Below are 20,858 nucleotides of genomic sequence, written 5' to 3'. Positions count from 1 at the left end.
CCAAATTGGACAAGGGCAGAAATATATAATCAAACTCAACAGGAAAACTATGCAAGGTATCCTTTGTCCCACACCACAGTAAGCATATTACAAAGCACTGGTTCCTTAATGGACTATCGCTTGCTTAGACATACTGAAGAGTTCATCAAAAACTGGGAATGTCAACATTACGTGAGTGCATCCAGCAGAAGCATCAAAATGCAGTCCTGCAGCCATTTGAAGTTAGTGAGGCACAAGCTGCAGCCCGCCTCAGGCTTTTGCCCACTTTCTTCATCCTGGACAACATAGGGAGCAGCACAGCAGAGTCCACTGCAGTCACATCTTGCCAAGTTGACATCAGGACATGGCCTAGCAGCAGTTCTCTCATTATGTTGTCACTTGCTTTTTGATTTCCATGAAGTGCCTGGGCCCTCCTGCTGCAAATGCACTATACTCTGTTAATGAAGTATCCAGCAATGTACCAGAACATGTGGAGATTTTTAATGGATGGTCTGCAGTCCTTCTGTGTTTTGCCAGTGCCACTAGCTTCCTTCACTTGAGAAAGAGTTTGTGGTTGTTCCAACTCTCATGCCCATACATTTACTGCCACGTCTATTGAATTTAAAAGAACTGAATTTCTAGCATAGACATTTATACCTAGCTTGTTTGTGTGTTGGGCAACCACAAAACTTGTTCATATTTGCTTCCAGAAACCATATGCCAAATGTAGTTTGTAACAACATACTTTGAATAACTTAGATGCTATGTCAATGAGGAGATTGCACTTCTTTTCCAGATCAGGAAATAAATGGAAAAAAAGAGGACCATGTGAAAAGAGCAATAAATAGTCCAAGACTAGATTAATGACAAGATTTTCTTGCTTTGATATAAAGTTGAATACAGAGCATTTCCATTCAAAAATACACTGAAAGTAAACTGTATTTTAATAAATGTTTTAGTATGTTTATTTCTTTTCTCACCAATAGCTCTGGAAACTGCAAGCTGACCATTCACTCGCCATGTTCCAAAGTACATCACACAACCACCCATTTTCTCAATACGTTCTCGTTCATCCTGCAAATAATGTCAAAATGCATTCAAGTATACCTCACAATGTTCAGTGTAACAAATTTTCATAGAAGATAGGAAATGGGCATGGAAAGGTTAGACTACAACAATAATGGCTATCTTAGTTATGATTTTGAAAAGAAATGTTCTTTGCAGAAGAACTACAGATAAAAAGAGATAAATAAAAACCACAAACATTCACTCACAGTCTTCAGTCATGTGCAATTAATGAAACACATAATGTAATTGAGGGAAACATTCCACACAGGAAAAATATATCTAAAAACAAAGATGATGAGACTTACCAAACAAAAGCACTGGCAGGTCAATAGACATACATACAAACAAACAAACACAAACATACACACAAAATTCTAGCTTTCGCAACCAACGGTTGCTTCGTCGGGAAAGAGGGAAGGAGAGGGAAAGACGAAAGGATGTGGGTTTTAAGGGAGAGGGTAAGGAGTCATTCCAATCCCGGACTGTCCTTTTTTCCCCCTAAGGTAAGTCTTTCCGCTCCTGGGACTGGAATGACTCCTTACCCTCTCCCTTAAAACCCACATACTTTCGTCTTTCCCTCTCCTTCCCTCTTTCCCGACAAAGCAACCGTTGGTTGCGAAAGCTAGAATTTTGTGTGTATGTTTGTGTTTGTTTGTTTGTATGTCTATCGACCTGCCAGCGCTTTTGTTTGGTAAGTCTCATCATCTTTGTTTTTAGATACATAATGTAATTGGATAGATAAAAACTTTGCTCTCCATGGGGGGACAGAATGCGCACAAAAAAGAAGGTTATAATTAGGCAAACTTTTAGAGCCAGTGGTTCCTTCTTCAAGCAGAAGGGTTGAAGAGGAAAGAAGAGGGGTGAAGGAAAAGGACTGGAGAGGTCGAAGAAAATGGGTAGATTTCAGAAAAGTCACCTAGGACCATGGGTCAGGGGAAGCTTGCCAGATTGGGTAAGTCTCCCCTGACTTCTGGTTGACTTTTCCGAAATGCACCCCTTTTCATAGACCTCTCCAGTCCTTTTCCTTCACCCCTCTTCCTTCCTCTTCAACCCTTCTGCCTGAAAAAGGAGCCACCAGCTCCCAAAGCTTGCCTAATTATAACCTTCTTTCATGCATGTGTTCTGCCACTGCTCGGTGAGTAGACTTTTTTTATCTATCCAAGTACATTATATTGCCATTACGAAACATATAAGCGTACGGTCCATTCTATTAAGTTGTGTAACTCTCGATCTCATTTTCTTGTTTGCCCTCTGGACATCTTTTCTTCCTTTACATGTTTATAAACCTCTGGTTCTTCTCTCTGTTTAGCACCAGACAGTTAATCATTTTTCCTTCTAGTGTTGCGTTTTTGAAAATTGCTAATACTCCCAAACTCAAATGAAATGTTGCAAACAAAATTTAATCAATGAAAATTCCTTAGAACAGATTCAGTTAATAAACTCAATTATGTGAACAGATGCCTACAAGACAGATGTTTGTGAACCCCGAATATTATTTTCATCCACTATCAGATAGACACCTCTCCCACATTTTTGCAAATGTTGTTCTTTCCTTTATTTTTTTAGGTTTATGCCCTCTAAACAGGAATTTAATTTCATAACTGCCACAGTGAAATCCCAAAAATATTCTCTTTTCTCATACCTATACATGTGTCATCTCATTCCTTTTCATTATTCCAGAGCTGCTTCTTTCGACTGCCTGTTGGGTAATTTTGTAAAATGTTTTCCACATTTCAAATTTTTGTTCCAATGCTACAGGTTAGGACTGAGAGTAAATTGTGATAATGGGTTTCATGTTATTGGTACACTGGGAAATTACTTTTGAAATACCACATTTCTCTTAAGTACAAAAACTCATGAAGTCATGCAGTGATATTACGGTTACTCTTTAGTCCCTCTGCCCCGCAATTAATTGTGAATTGCAGAGTAATCATGTGGATTGCAAATGAACTTCATAGTACTGATTCCACATTAACCTGAGCGCACTGTAGTTAATTTTCAGCCTGGCTTTGCTGAGTTTGCCAATTTGTTTTTGAAATTTTTCTTCAACTTAATAAAATAAAACAATGCCATTCAGAAACCAAAGGCTACTCAGGTAATACTTGCTGACAAAATGTCTTTTACTGTAGCAGAAAATGGTTTTGCTGAGATAAACTCCTACTTCTAGCCCCCCCCCCCCTGCCACCCTAAAAAACCTCTGATGTCTTTCTGTGATAAAACTGAATCTATAGATCACATTTCTGATAAAACTATACAAAGGGTGTTCCACAATACACAGAAATTCCTCATACTTCATAAATGATTTGTGATATTACTATAAGGTTTCTGTCAAGCAGCTTTTTGTTTTTTTGTTTTTGCTGTTTGATAAAATAAGTCAATTTCATTTTTAATTCTGGTTGCCCGTTTCAAGTCAATTTTCTGTTCTTCCCTAAATGTTTGAACCAACTGTTACATCCTGTCTCTAACATACCTAACAAGAAGTTCTGCTGCAGATTTTTAAAGGATTAACACAACACAGTTACAGGTTCTACATGCAGCTATACATACATGATTTGTCTGTTAGTACAGCTACAGGCTGGGCATTTACAGGTTACTAAATGGCACACAGGTTTAATTTTTATAAGAATAAACACAGTTCTCAATACTAATCATGCAATTAATGATAGACTTAAATTTACTTTTCTTGTAAGTTACACACGGCACTAGCTTTTAGTTAAAAATTCATCTATAGATTAGGAGTTGTCTATCAAAATCAATTTTAGGCTAGATTTAAAATTTGCTCTGCGACAATCCAACATTTAAAGTTATTGGCCGAAAAATCAAACATTTTTGTTGATGCGTGTTGAACTTCTCACTGAGCCACTGACAGCTTGAACATATTGGCTGCCATATGTGCACTGGTGGCCACAGCGGAGCCTCATGCCATGTGTCTGTGCTGGCCTGGCCTGACTGTGCAACATCCATCACTAAGTGTGTGGCAGTCAACATGTTAATAATGGGTAATAACAGGCAATTTTTCTTTTAGTGTTGTATGAATGGATATCACTAGTCTTCTCAAATTATGTATTATTTATAAAGAATTTCATTACCAAATATACACACTGTAAAAAAGTGATTGAAATGCTTAAATCCATGAGGGGCACCTACAAAATGATTGTGGATGAACCCACATATTATTCTCACAGCTCACTTTGGTACAGACAATACTCTCATTTTATGAGATAAATTACTCCAGAAATTTGTTGTAAGATATTATGAGTGTAAACACACAAAAAAGTTACGACACAGAGTTGTTCGTTTACAAAACTAGCGATTATATGAAGAGCAAATGTTGCTTAACTTAGTTGCTGCAGCCGATCTGTAATAAGTTTCTTCCAGTTCAGGTTTTCACCAATATGTACACACAAACACTGAATATTCTGTCCCCCTGTTTACTGACTACTGTTCATTGATGGTGATATTCCATTTGTTGCACACATTTTGGTTTCAAAATTAAAGGGGAATCCTTTTTCAGAGAACCACTTAATAATTATTTCAAAAGCACTGTTAACAAACTTTTTCTGCTGCTTTCTCTTCAATAAGGCTAATAATAGAACTTTGGCATTTGCAAAAAGTATTACCTCTGCCCAATGTATGTTAAGCCTGTGGCCATTTACATGCCAAAGATTTGGGTGTTGGGCAGAGATATTTTCTGAATATTTGGTATGAGGGATCTGTGGACCCCAGTGGTTCATTACAGAGTAATAATGTACTTTTGACTTATTCAGTTTTTTTACCATCAATTTATTCCTGTGAAAATACTTTCACAACACTGGAAAAGCTTTAATGTGTAATTATCAAAATATACAACAGAAACACAGAATAAGTTATAAATGCAAAAGTACTGTGATGTTGTTACCATTACTACAGGAACAGCTTTGAACAGCATTTTTGTGCTCTCTTCCACTGGTATCAGTGAACCCTAACACGAGATGCACATAGCTCAACTCATTAATAATCCTATCCATACTGCTGTCAATCGCTGTTAACGTATAACTAACACTGCTGGAAAATCTAACCTGAGACATAACTGAGCAGTACTAAATGCAATCTTGAGATTGCAGAGTAAGGTGAGAACTAGTGTCATCAGCGGCAAGTACCATGTGTGAACTGGACAAGTCTGTTTTCAAACATGACACACAAATGCATACTGTTGATGTCTGAATTGTTGTGCAAATATTTTTAGTGCAACACAGTAATACAGATACAAATATGAAGTGTGGCAACGAAATACAATTACGGCAACGAAATACAATTACTCTGTAATAGCTCATGGACACGAGTCATTACTTTTACTAGAGTACTCAGAAAACATGCCTGACCGACATCTATAATTTTGTTCATGGAGCTCATGTTCATCCTGTATCAGAAAGAGAAGTGGAGCCAAAATTCAACCTTGAAGGCTCCCTATGTGATTTCTTTCTAAGCACTAAAATTCTCTCTCTTTCCAATATTATTTGAATTATTCAGCATAATTTTTTGCACTCTTTTTGTAGAGTATAATTCCAAAAGTTGTTATTAAAACCATAGATTCCATAGACTTAAGCTTTTCTAAGAGCCTATCATGATCCACACAATCCTATGCCTCTGACAGATCACAAAATATACCTCCTACAATATTTTGTTGTTTACAGCTTTTAACATTTGGTGAGTAAAAGTACAAATGGCACTAGGAAGTCCAAACTGTGATGATATAAGTAAATAATGGGACTTTTTTTAATATTTTGGAAAGAGTTGAAGATAGGAAATTGGATGATAATTATTTAGATTTATCATTTTCTTCCCTGTAAAGAGATTCTCAATAATGGTGCTTTCATTCTGTTTTAACAAAAAATCCCATGTTAGTGAGACATAACTAATGACATGACTTATTTAGTTAAAATAACCCTTCAGAATTCTGACTGAAATTGTAGTAACACCATAACAACTTTTATTTTTGAGTACTTTAATTATAATTAAACTAATTTCTGTGAAGGATGTTACTGCTGTTACTAAATGCTTAAAGTATTGTGGAAAGGCCCTGTTTCTTGGAGGAAGGTACAGCACTTTTGAAAAATGTAAAGATACAAGATTTGTAGTCTTATCAAAGGCATAATTTTTATTTTTCTCCGAGATATGATATGTCATCTTTTTTACACTGAATGATTTATTCTCTACAGTTCCCATCTGTAGATTATGGAGATATTCTCATAAAAAGTATTCAATGGATGTTATCAGTCACATCTGAACCTTCCTAACCTCTAAAATCTTACCAAAAACATCAATAAACCCATTCATGAACTGTCATAAGACTAACATCTGCATTATAAAAAGTATTACATATGCACAAGCGACATCACCTAGTAACAAGAATGTTTCCCAAATACACAACGAAGATTGTACAATAAATTTACTGAACGGTATCACATATATCACAAACAGCAAAAATAAGAGAGAGGATACTGGAAAGAAAATTGAGGGAAAAAATGGAAAGATGTTTAGAAGAGGAGCAGTGAGGCTTTTGACATGGTAGATGAACAGTGGACCCAATCTTTAGTATGAGACAATTGAGAGAAATGAATTGGGAGTATGAGAAAGACCTGGTGATAAGATTTCTTGACTCTGAGAAGGCTTAAGATACCGTCCCCAAAGAAAACATATGGGTGACCTGGGAGAGAAAGGGAGTTCGAAAACAAACAACTGAAATTCTTCAAGCAACATACGACAAAAGCCTCAACTGTGTACAGGCCGAAGTTGAAAGAACTGATTGGTTTAGAAATGTTACAATGTTGAGACAAGAAAGTGTGGTGTCACCATTATTATATAAGATAATGATGGGAGAAGTTGTGAAAGCGACTAAAGAAGCTCACAGAGGAAGGGAAATTAAGTTGCTGCTATTTGCCATTGATATTGTGGTGTGGGGGACCAACAGTAAGGCTGTACAAAAGTAGTAGAAATCTTTAATAAAAAGAAGAAGAAGAAGAAGAAGAAGAAGAAGAAACAACCTAGGCAAATGCGAGCAGGACTCACACTATGAGGGTTGTGTACAAACTTAAATTATGTTTTCAGATAGTTCATTCATCCTGGGAACTGAGAATCTCAACAGTTTTTGCCTTTTATTGATAGTGATACTGGCAGGGTATTGGTCCCGTGAACTCCAAGACCTCAGATAATGTTTTAATTTTAAGTTTTTGGGTTTAAATTTTTGGGTAAATCTACATTAGTCATTGCAATTTTTCGTTTATTTTATTAATTTTGGAGTTATATTAACATGCTATGCTAGCTGGTAATTGTAGGTGTATTGACTTTGTCTGATCTCATCCCTGTTGCAATTACTGGTAAGATTTGAGAGAAGACTCCGGAGAAGAAAACTATGCAGCAGGCAATACGGTTATAGCTATTACATGTATGTCAAATTGTTCTGTAGAACACTTCAGTGGGCATTTGATGAGGTACTGGAAATTCATTCCTAACAACGCAAGTGTAATACTGCATCAGTTACCAGTATTACTTTGCTTTGAAGTATTACAGAATGGCACAGAATGACAAGGAAAGTTCGTATGTAGAATGAGCTGGCATGTTGTGATAGTTGGACAGTCTTACGCCTTTTACCACTAGATGGCAAAGGCATCATTTTCACAGCAAAAAGGGATTTCACTGCAGCTCAGCCAGTAAGCACAAATATTTGTAAACTATGTACAAAAACCTTCCTTGTGAATCACTCTACCAACTACTAAAGACCAGTTCAAAATCCCTTCAGTAGTTCCCGAGATTTTTGTCAGATTACAAATGCAATGTAAGTTTTTAATGGCAAAAAATATTTTTAGTGTGATATTATAACAAATTATGTAGCAATTTTCAGATTTTCTTCCTTCATTTATATTGTGACACCTTGCTTCTTGCCAACTTTCATGATTCTAGCTCAATGGGAATTACCCTACATGTTTTTCAAGAGTGGTCTCAACGGGAGTTACCCCACATATTTTGATGAGTGAGTTTACCATTATCAAAAAATTGCCTAATCTTTTGATTGCACTGACTTAGAAGCTAAAATTTTTTATACTGCCAAGGGCCATTGACCTTAGCATGTAACATACCTTGACTTGTTCCTGAGAAAAAGGAGTCATTAACAGTTGGACAGACTGATAGACAGAAAGAGGGGCAATGAAGTCATCCTACAAGGATTCCATTTACCAATTGGAGTACAGAACCCTAAACATCAAGAAATAAGAAATGTAACGCAGTGTGGAGAAAAGCAAGACTATGGTGGTAACCAGATGAGACAGAGAAAGCAAGGGACAAATTAATGTTAATGGACAGGATATTTAAATTATGGATAACTTTCAATATCTAGGAAGTGAATGCAGGATTGGAGGCAGAAGTCAGCAAAAGGGTACAACAGAGCCATGCATTTTAGCAGTGTGTAAGGGGCTTAGTCTGGGGAAGGGAGATGCAAATGAAATGTAAGAAAGTGCTGTACAAGACATACTTCACACCCATGCTGACATATGCATAGGAGACCTGGACAATGAAAAGAGATCAGAACTCAAGCGAGTGAAATGAAATTTCTAAAGAGTATGTTAGGAATATTCCTGTTGGCCAGTAAGGTCCCCAGACCTGTCCCCAATAGAACATATAGAAATAGCTCGGATGTCAACTCCATCTCAGTGCCAGTATACAGGATACAAATGGCCAGTTACAACAGATTTGTGTCAACTTGCCTCAGGAGATGACACAATGGCTTTAGGATAACCTCTGTAACCAAATTAGTGCATGCAACCCAACCAGAGGAGGTGCAACATCATACTGATAAGTCAGCTCATACTGCCCAGTGCTTGTGAATTTGGTTCAATATTGTAATAACTGAGGTAACATCACATACCCTCTCAACCCATGAAATTTGATTTTGTTTCCTCCTCCTTTATTGGATGTTTCACTGTTTTTTTCAGGCAGTGTACTTTTAGAAGCAAGACATATATTTGTGGGGTTCCAGGTTCCAGGAAAATAACGAAGAAACAATTAGCTTGGTTCAGAAGGCAGAAACATCCAGCTTGCTGGAGAGTGAAGAAATATTGGTGCCACAGAAAACAGAAATTGTTAAGAGTTACATAGCAGATTAAAGTTGTGCCACAACGGAAAAAAGATCTGTATCAACACAGGAAAATGAAATGGCAAGTAGGTATTATTTTTAAAAAATGAGGAAAACATGTCGTATTCAGTGATTATTTCAGTTTTAGAACATAGTTAATAATGCAGAAATCATAATGAAACTTTAAAAGATATCATTAAAATGTTGAAAAGAACAAAAATACCACGTTATTGTTAGTTTTTCATAGAGCACTTACTCACTTCTCACGGAACACCAGTGTTTGGTCAAAAACAGTTTGGGAAACCCTGGTCTAAGCAGTGCAGAAACACCATATGCTTTGCATCTTCTTATTCCACTCCTCCAGATGTCAATATAATTACTTAGAACTTCCTTAGTTCAAACGTGCAACATTATATACTGGAAAGTCCAGGATGGAATAACAATACTATGACTCTACCAATTACACTCAACCCAAAACCAATACTGAACCCTGCCTGACTCAGTTCACTCTTCCATATTACTGTGAACTGCCACCACTATCCCCTAATCACTCCGTTAGCTTTCCAGAATTTCTTAACATCAAACTTTGCCTCACCATCACTCCCCAAATTCCCCAATGTGGGAACTAACTTTAACATTCGCAGAAAGAATACCAATCCACAACATAAAAATTTATCCCAACCTTACAATCGTACCTGTTGACAAATGTTCCATCACTGTGGTTTTGAACCACAGGGATTACCTGGTGAAGGGACTCCACTAGCTGTCAGATTCAGCCAACTATAAATCCTGCTACAGTGAGCCCGTTCCAGAAATAAAACAGGAACTCCAGTTTCTCCTCAAATACTTAGGCCCATCCCAGAATATCTCCCCTGAGTCTCTCTCTCTCCTCACCCCTATCACTCCCTGCATTCCTATGTTCTACATAAACACCCTATGTAAATGTTAGCAGAAGTCTATGTAAATGATAGCAGGAGTCTTCTTTCATCTGTCTGGGGCTGGACTACATATAGAAAGAATGCCATTTTGGGATCTGCAGTATTTCTAACAACCAGGGACAACATAACTGCAGTCACAAGAACTCCCTTGCTCAGGTCGTTAAGGGTTTCACCAAGGCCTTCACAAACACGCACTATTCCCTAGACCTAGTCCACAAACAGATCTCCTGTGTCATTTCCTCTCATACCCCCAATTCCCCCCCCCCCCCCCAAGAACTGGCTACAAACAAGTGCCCCTTTCATCTCCTAGTACCACCTCAGATTGGAGCGACTGAACCACATCCTGTGCCAGGGCTTTGATTACCTATCATCATGCACTGAAATGAGGGATGTCATACCCCAAGATGCTTCCCACCCCTCCTAAAATTGTGTTACATCACCCACCCAACCTCCATAATCTCATAGTCCATCCCTACGCCACTTCTAATCCCAACCCGTTGCCACAAGGATCATATCCCTTTTTAGATCCAGGTGCAAGACCAGCCAAATCCACCCACACAGCACTTCTTATTCCAGTCCCGTCACATGTTTATCCTGCCCCAGGATGGTCTGGGCCACATGTGAGAGCAGCCAGGTTGTTTACCAACTCTGCTGCAGCCACTGCACAGATTTTGTTATTAGTATGATTACAAACCAGCTGTCCACTAGGATGAATGGCCGCTGCCAAGTGGCCAAGAGCAAAGTAGACCACCCTCAGTCACAACATGCAGCTGAGCATAACATGCTTGATTTCAATGGCTGTTACACTACCCGAGCCATTTGGGTCCTCCCCTCCACCACCAGCCTTTCTGAACTGTGCGGATAGGAGTAATCCTTACAACACATTCTCTGCTCCCGTAATTATCCTGGCCTCAACCTATGGTAACATACTGTCCCCAGATCCTCCACCCAACAATTTCTAGCCCAACTGTCCTACCATCTCCTCCTCATTCTTGTCTCCCAGTCTCTTTGTTTACAGCCCTCAGCCAAGCCACCCACCCGTCTTTCCACGTTCCTCTCCTTTCCCATCCCTTTGGCCCACAACCTCCTGATGCTGTGCCTGCTGGCAGTCCAGTCCCTGCACACTCCGCCAGACAGTGTTCCTCTGCCCCCCCCCCCCCACCTGTACACTACTATTCCTTCCCCTTCCCTGCCCCCTCTAGATTGCTGCTGCCATCCGACATGACAGCTGCATTCTGGCCTTAACTGCCAGTGTTGACAGTCATGTGTGCATGAGATGTGCATGCTTGTATGTCTGAATGGTGTGTGTTTCTCTGTTTCTCTTTTGCTGATGAAGGCTGTGGCCAAAAGCTTTGTGTAAGTGTCTTTTAATAGTGTCTGTCTGCAACTTAACGTGTCTTCTTTACGGTAAGCAGCAATCTAACTTTTTCTACTCATGCTGAGTTCTTCTCAAAATTTAAAACACAAAACTCACAGTGCTGCAGAACTGCAACGTTCTCTTAGCCTTTCTTAGTTCTCAATGACTCTGCCAAATGGCCTTATGCACATATTCATCAGTCTTTTTCAAGGATAAGTGCAAAAAATGGACTGACACTGTATCCAACAAAAGGTACACTACCATTTTATACAATCTGATAGATTTATTTGTAAAATTATATCATTTTACATATCTAAGTGAAGTTATTTCTTTGTTACAGAAATGCAGGAAGGCATAAACTAACCAGTTCACGTATATACTCAGTCTTGCTATGAGCTTTATTTTATATTTCCTCAATAACTTAGCCATTGTAGTATTTATTTTGCAGAATGGGTATGCAGTTAAAATACCACGAGGTCTAGAACTTGCTGAACAACTGGGAGGGGGAATGAAGACAGCCTGGATTTATCATATGATGATCTTTCGTCAGACATTCGGCTTCAGAACATGAAACAGTTTATGAAACAGATGATGAAAATTCCAAACATGATTTGATAAATAGTGAAAATCTTGATTATGTAGTGGAAGCTGAAAAAACTGATCACAATGTCAGCCCTGAGCAGGCTGGAAAATCTCTGTTCATTCCAGGATATACCACTAACAAAGATGTTCCGTGGAAGGAGGAAGCATTAATTTTGAAATGAACAACATTCATAGTTTCTGGGTGGCACACTCTTTTCAACAGCTATTCTAGAGATAGACAATCCAAAACAGTTTTTCCAATACTTGTATACAGGTGAAATTATAAAAGTAATGTGGGATAGAATTTCTTAGTGACAGCTATGTACATGTCTGATTTCATGGATATCGTTTTATAAATGTCTTCAATATGTCTGTCAAAAGTGAAAAGCCACTGGCAATCATGATGTGAGAGAGATCATGCCTTGTAACAAATTTTAGAAGATAATACAGGCCGATTAATTTAGAGAACAGCAACATGCTTCCTGCTACATGCCTTGCCTGCAATAAGTCGTTCAAAATAAGACCTGTGGCAAATAAACTCAATGAAACATTTGGCAAAGTGCCCCCCCTCCCCCCCCCTCCTCCAGTAGTATCTGTCTGATGATAACCAAATGTACTCAACCAGATCTCATAACAGCATTGAAACAGTACACGCTGAACAAATCACACAAGTGGCAATATAAAATATTTGTGCTCATTGCTGTATCAGTGTTTTGTCATAAGTTTAAGATTGAAACAGGTAAAGAGAACTTTGTACAAAAAGGAGAACATAATATGAGAACATCCTCAAATACAGTTGCACACCTAGCAAGGGATATTCCAAGATATCAAAACCATCATCTGTATTTTGATAGCTACACTGGTCAACAGCATTTTTTGCCACAAAGAATGTGAATGATATCCTTAGCTAAATAGTGGTTACTGAATTCAAAAACGAAATTAATTTTTGCCTGTCAGGCTCAGTTTTCATGATATAGCACCCTCTATCTATAAAATAACTTTAAAGTGCTACATACTTGAAAATGCTGCATATTGGTTACTCTGATATTCCTTAATCAATTTTTTTATTTATTTTTTGTGGATGTAACTATTGTTAAACAACTGAAATATGTATACAAAGAATTCTATACATGATCCTCAGTTCCAACCTTCACCGCCAGAACATGGAGAAGGCTGATGAGCCTTGCTTAAGTTGCACTGCATCACATCGTGTCATGTTGTGCTTGTTTTATCATTATCAACAGTGAGAGAGTGCTTACTTGTGAATTGAGTTGTGTTTTGTGCGAATTCAGAAGAAGAAATGCATTGTACCTGTATAAATAGCCCAAATTCTTTTTGTACAAAAATCCTATGAGCAAGACAAAAAATTGCTCCCCTCCCCCAATGTAATTGGGCCACAATTGTTCATGATTGGTTTGAAGAACGTTCTGGACAGTTCGAGCAAATGGTTTGGCCAACCAGATCACTCAAAATGAATCTCATAGGACATTTATATGGCATAGTTAAGAGGACAGTTTGTGCATAAAATCCTCCACTGGCAACAATTTCACAACTGAAAACGGCTATAGAGGCAGCATGGTTCAATATTTCTGCAGGGGACTTCCAACTACTTTTTGAGTCCATGCCACTTCGAGTTGTTGCGCTACATTTGGCAAAAGGAGGTCTGATACAATATTAGGGGATATCCTGTGACTTTTTATCACTTCACCGTATTACATATGTTTATTCATCTTCCTTTACTCTTATGTTGCCCGTTTCTTTGATTAATTTGTGTAATTTCCTTTTTCCAGACACGTATAATGTTATAATACATAGACTGGAATAAGAATTTACAAAAACCAGCATCACATGGAAACTGAGGCCTTTTTTTATATACCAGTGTTACTTTACATCAGTTTCTTTGTTAAGTATGTGGTGCTTGTTCTTCGGATAAAGTGGAAAGAGCAGACATAATTTTGATTCTGCAGCCACTATGAATCAAGGCACAAAGAAATTGAAGACATTAGCAGCCAGTGGCATTGATTTATATCATGGGGAAAGTTGAAAAATTGTGCCACGCCAGGATTCGAACACAGATCCTTGCTTACTAGATAGATGTGCTGACCACGATGCCATCTGGACAGAGTAGACACCACAACAGCACGGACTACTCTAGCACGCCTCAGTCAGATCCAAATCCTCAGCTTATATCACACACTGCTACATCAGTAGACAGGCAGAGTGGATCTGGTCAACAGTACCATGAAGGATACAAAATACTCCTGACGAGCAAGAACTGGCATGTGCGTATTTTTTTTTTTTTTTTAAGTTTTCTTGATAAGACTGTAGCAACTTCCTGGTTGTTACACAAACTTGTATTCAGAGAAAAATGGTTTTGTGTAAAGCAATTAATTCAGCAAAATTCCAGTTTTAATTGACGGAAGTATTGAGAAAAATAAACACAAGAAACTTTCTGGCAGATTAAAACTTTGCCAAACGCCCCGAGTTCGATTCTTGGTCCAGCACAGTTTTAATCTGCCAGGAAGTTTCATATCAGCACACACACCGCTGCAGAGTAAAAATCTCATTCTATAAACAGAAGAGCTTGTGGAAGCTGAAAAACATATATATAATACATCATTATCACCATCAGTTTCTTGCAAATGGTAGACAACCTGCCCATATGATCCTTAATCCTGATCTGTAGCTTCAACAGTTGTAATAATTCCAGGTGGACTGTTTCGTGTGTATGTTTGTGTGTCTATCGACCTGCCAGCACTTTCGTTCGGTAAGTCACATCATCTGTGTTTTTAGATATATATATTATTATTATTACAACTGTTGGAATTATTAGAACTGTTGAAGCTACAGATCAGGATGAAGGATCATATGGGCAGGTTGTCTACCATCTGCTGATGGTGATAATGATGTATTTTCTATCTCTACTGTCAATGGGAAAGGTGTCATCAGAAAATATATATATATATATATATATATATATATATATATATATATATATAGGGAAACATTCCACGTGGGAAAAATATATCTAAAAACACGGATGATGTGACTTACCGAACGAAAGTGCTGGCAGGCAATAGACACACAAACAAACACAAACATACACACGAAATTCAAGCTTTCGCAACAAACTGTTGCCTCATCAGGAAAGAGGGAAGGAGAGGGAAAGACGAAAGGATGTGGGTTTTAAGGGAGAAGGTAAGGAGTCATTCCAATCCCGGGAGCGGAAAGACTTACCTTAGGGGGAAAAAAGGGGGTATACACTCGCACACACACACATATCCATCCACACATACACAGACACAAGAAGACATTTTTTTGCTGTCTGCTTGTGTCTGTGTATGTGCGGATGGATATGTGTGTGTGTGTGTGTGTGTGTGTGTGTGTGTGTGTGCGAGTGCATACCCCCTTTTTTCCCCCCTAAGGTAAGTCTTTCCGCTCCCGGGATTGGAATGACTCCTTACCCTCTCCCTTAAAACCCACATCCTTTCGTCTTTCCCTCTCCTTCCCTCTTTCCTGATGAGGCAACAGTTTGTTGCGAAAGCTTGAATTTCGTGTGTATGTTTGTGTGTCTATCGACGTGCCAGCACTTTCGTTCAGTAAGTCACATCATCTGTGTTTTTAGATATATATATATAAAACACACACACACACACACACACACACACACACACACACACACACACACACCAAACCCCCACACAGAATTTGCCACTGAAACCTATACATCAGGACCAAGTTGTCCATTGACCAGTATGAACCAACAAGAGGATTAGATGCAAATTTCCTAAATGTATAGATTAAGCACAGATCAACAAACCAATAACTGTTTCAAGACATTTCATATCAAGTAACACACCAGAAATGCAATAGTTCATATGTCAAAACTGTAACATAATAATATCTCAAAATTGCAGAACTGCAGCACATACTTTTTTCAATAAAACTGTGTTCCAAAAAAGGAATGACTTTTTGTTATTTTTGCCCAATGAAAAATATAAAATAAGGCTAAAAACATACCAACCTGCACTTACTTGTGCAAGGTTGACATTTTATTTGGAAGAAGAAAGAACCAGAATATTGTGAATAGAGTGGAAATTCTTAAAGTATAAAGAGATTGTAACAGGTTCAATGGGTTCAAAAATTAAAACAAAGAAACAAGTTGTAATTCAAAAGAGAAAAGAAATAAATACCAATATCTGATACAAGATATAATTTAATAGATTACAATTATGACTGAAATAAATAAACTGTGGAATTCAGATTTTAAACCATATTCCCTCTATTGATTTTTCTTTGGTGCTCTAACCAAATAACTTGTTCAAATGAAGACAATCTACATCTACATCTACATCTACATCTATACTCCGCGAGCCACCTTACGGTGTGTGGCGGAGGGTACTTATTGTACCACTATCTGATCCCCCCTTCCCTGTTCCATTCACGAATTGTGCGTGGGAAGAACGACTGCTTGTAAGTCTCCGTATTTGCTCTAATTTCTCGGATCTTTTCGTTGTGATCATTACGCGAGATATATGTGGGCGGTAGTAATATGTTGCCCATCTCTTCCCGGAATGTGACAAGCAAAACCCCTAATTTGATATTCGCTACACTAGTAAATTATTTGCATTCCTGCCTCATATTTATTCTCTGTACTTAAAACTTGGTCTCTAACAATGTACAATCTCCAGCAGAAGAATATTTTGTATCTATTTCTTGATATGTAAGCATCTCTTATTTTCTTGTCACAAGGTTTTCCTTAATTTTGCCTTATATAGGGACCATCATTACTTTGTCATATAGAATCCTGCTCCTTTATGACATTATTGTAAGAATTGTGTATTTTTACAGGACTGCACAGCCAGCATGTAGCAGTCAGTGTCAATGACAACATGGCCACGGCTAAATAAATCCATTAAGAACAATGCTTTGGAGTGACTCCCTGTCCTTTCTTATGGACATGACCTACACCTGTTGAGCCCAAAGTACAACTTTCACCTCTGACATTTTTTATGGTGATTAATAATTATTTTGAGACATAAATCTTTTCATTTCTACACCAATAATTTCCTGGACACAGTAAGTTAACTTTACCAAGCCATCACAGACTTCCTGGTTATAGCATCATTTGCATCTTTTAGTTAATCCAGTGGTTTGAATTATTTCTGCAAAGTATATAGTTCTTTCCAACTCTGCTGATATATTCAAAGTCAGGCTTTTAGCGATAAAGGTGTGACTAAAATTTTTGTCTCGCAATCTTTTTTACATTAAGATTTGATGGCCTCTCTTTTTTTCAGCACATTTTTTTTTAAAATAAGGCATGCATTTATATCTTTAACAAAATTAACTGTGTCAGCTGCACTTAATTCGACTACACTGTATCTGACTTCTGGTTTAATGTGGTTTTTATTTCAGTTTTGTGGTGCCTATTCCCATTCTCAATCCCAGCCTGATCCCCCCGCCCCACCAAGCATATAGTAAATAGTTCATCTCGTTACAATCTCAGATAGTCTAGATATGTTCAGCAGGAATTAGGCTCTTGATTTAGAATTTCAGTTTTTGTGGTGCCTCTTCCCATTCTCAATCCCAGCCTGCCCCCCCCCCCCCCCCTCCCCCCAGCATATAGTAAATAGTTCATTTCGTTACAATCACAGATAGCCTAGAAATGTTCAGCAAGAATTAGGCTCTTGATTTTGTTTGCTCTTGTACTTGTCCCTTACTTAAGAGAGTGTGGAGTGCATAATACAATTTTTGGAGGACTACAAAAAATTACAAAATAGCTTTCTTTTGTTATTGTGCAATTTATGATTACTGAGATAGTATAAAGATTTGTTCAGCGTATGAGCATTCCTCTCAGAATCTTCTCTGATGTTGTCTGATAATGTCCATTTGGCAGAGGAGGAGGGAGGTTCTCTTGCAACTCTTTGTATCCACAATTTCTTCCCTTTTTTTTACAATGCTCTGATATTTCATCTCTTTTCCATATTTTTTAGAATGAAGCTGCACAGGATCTTTCTGAAGTACACACCTACAAGCTATTTCAGCTGCTATGTCATTTACTTATGACACTTTTTGTTTTCTTAATTTGTGGAGTATTCATTTCACTTCATATAAATTAGATGAAAAATTACTCTTTCTCTAGGGAGAGAATTTTTTTGAAGTGTCAGACTTTTAGCTACTGCTTCTTTCGCAACAAGATTCTACTAGCTGGGATTTTGTGATATACATAATGTTTCATAATCTCTGAGTCATAGCCATTCAGCAATTTTTTGGCAACTTTCAAGATATCAAAGCAATTCAGAGGCAGGCTACTAGATTTGTTACTGGTAGGTTCAAACAACACATAAGTTTTACGGAGATGCTTTGGGAGCTCAAATGGGAATCCCTGGAGGGAAGGCGACGTTCTTTTCGAGAAACACTACTGAAAAAATTTAGAGAACCAGCATTTGAAGCTGACTGCTGAATAATTCCACTGCCACCAACATACACTGCGCTTAAGGAGCACGAAGATAAGATACAAGAAATTAGGATTCATACAGAGGCGTACAGACAGTCATTTTTCCCTTGCTCTATTTGCGAGTGGAACAGGAGGGGAAATGACAAGTAGTGGTACAGGGTACCCCCCGCCATGCACCATATGGTGGCTTGAGGAGTATCTATGTAGATGTAGATCATTTCTCCCACATTTGGAAGCAATTCAAACAATCTCGCTGAAGCTTAGTTACATTAGTCTTCAACTATTTTTAAGTTTTCCAGTATACGTTTCTTTTAAGGATAACTCAGATTTTTTTGACATACAGTGTTCTGTTTCAAAATTCATTCTTTCCTGTCTTTGGCATTCACGATTTCTTCATCTTTTATGCTGATATTGCCATATGGTTTAGCATGGAATTTCCAAGTACCAGGTTTAGAAAGCTATGGGACTTTTGATTACCAGAAATTGTTCTGAAGCATTCAGACATCAGTTTTGAACTGACAACTCTGCCAAGTCTCTAGCCATTTGATTTGTACTTTTGCCTGTGAGATTCTCCCTCACAATCTTCCAGAATTACTTTCCTTTTCACACTTGAGCACTGAATTCTTCAAGTAGTGAATGATGCTTCCTTTGGGGTTTTATTTATTTTATATTCCAGTCGTTTCCAGAATTGTCCTGCCAGAAATATTACTATTGTCTTCATTGACTAGAGTATGTCATACAGCCACACGTTCACTACACATTCCACCACCTGTAGTGTCCCTTTTGCAATATTCACCATTATCGAGGTGAAACATAAATAAAAATGACTGTACGTGACTCAAAATGAATTGCAAACATTGATTTATCATTGATTTAACTGTAAAAATATACAATATATATCGATAAATGCAGAAAAGACATTATTTTTAGTGTATGAGATTATAATGTGTAAGTAATTAAAAGAAGTATTATCATCTCTGTAAGAGTATAAAGTGCAATGCGGTCCTCATTCTTCTGTCTAGTCTGTTTGTTCTGTTCATTCTGGTGTTAGCTGGAATAAGGTACGCAAGCTATTGTGCTGCGCTAGCATTTGTTTCTGTCGTAACGTAATTGCAAATATTTAATGGTGCAAACTGTGTCCTAGTAAGAATATATTCGTATAAAGTGATCTCCGTGTGTTATTTCAAGAACCTACGCCACATTTATCTTATGAAAAGAACATTTAATGAAAATTATTTAGCATGTTTCCAGCTGCTGCGGAGAGAGTAACAGTGATCTCTGATTGTTAACAATTAGCCGCCATTATGCGGTACATTTAAAAATATTTTTTCACAGCACAATGCCTGATAGCCGGAGCGGAAGAAATTATGTAAAAATATTCAGTGAGATTAATTGAAGTAATCCAGTGAAATAATTTTATTAAAACTTGTCTATTTTCTGTGATAGTGAACTGGAGCTGAGTAATACTACGCTATTGCATTTACAGTAATTTGTAGGGAGCCTGGCGCTCGATAAAACCAGATATAATACGTAATTGGCAACCTACGAAATTCATTATTTTGCTTATTATATCTCTTTTGTATCTTTTTGAAAGCTAAAAGTAAAAACTAACTCCACTAAAAATCAGTAACAGATCACGATAAATCAAACGACAAACAAATTTACTAGGAGAGTGTTTCCTCAAAATAAATGGTTACATTATTTTTTTAAAGAGATATAATACACCACTGCCATGGTGTGCATCACATTTGAGTGGAGCATCATTCAGCTACTCCAGGTACGCCACCAGAGACTGTAGATGTCCCTTAGTCAACTGCCCTTTATACTGTTGTGCACCAGGTCCTGCTGGTCACTCACGTATATGTCGTGTGACTGTATTGAACTGTCTATGTATGCTGTCACAAAGTGACAAAATAAATAGTGGTTGGTTTCTCATAACCAAGTTTCTTATTGTGTTCAGAGTTAGAACGCAAGTGGCACTGAGAAAAATATTCATGTGCTCAACTTCTGTGACTATTTTCCACGTAACGTCCTTGTGGAGCAGTTACTTCAATCACTTCTCCACCAGCAGTAACTTACGATGACCGATTTGGAAGAACTCGTGGCTACGTTGACTGTGCAAGCTCCACCATCTTAGACGCACCCATCACCATTTGCGCCATACAACAATTCTGCTATAGATAAAGAAGCTTATGGAAAACAGTTCTGCCCACACTTTGTAGCATTGAGGGTGACGAACCAGGTCCTTTGTAAGGCTTTGCTTTTGATGTGATTCCTCATTTCATATATCCATTATTGTCAGTTGATCCCCTTTCCAGAATCAGCCTCACTCCCCTCTAATGATATGTATCGTTGGTTGTCCTCTTATCA

At 37.9% G+C, this 20,858-nt stretch overlaps 1 protein-coding gene across 1 annotated transcript in view; it reads right to left on the bottom strand.

Moving 5' to 3' along the window:
- LOC126249766 (uncharacterized) overlaps positions 1 to 20,858 on the bottom strand; it is a 1,113,531-nt gene that overhangs the window by 669,806 nt on the left and 422,867 nt on the right. Inside the window, 1 exon segment of the mRNA XM_049951457.1 lies at positions 960 to 1,053. Within this exon segment, the coding sequence (XP_049807414.1) occupies positions 960 to 1,053 (94 nt within the window).

The sequence above is a fragment of the Schistocerca nitens genome, chromosome 1, assembly GCF_023898315.1.
Source record: "Schistocerca nitens isolate TAMUIC-IGC-003100 chromosome 1, iqSchNite1.1, whole genome shotgun sequence".
Taxonomy (NCBI): domain Eukaryota; kingdom Metazoa; phylum Arthropoda; class Insecta; order Orthoptera; family Acrididae; genus Schistocerca; species Schistocerca nitens.
This window is presented reverse-complemented; position numbering and strand designations above follow the sequence as displayed.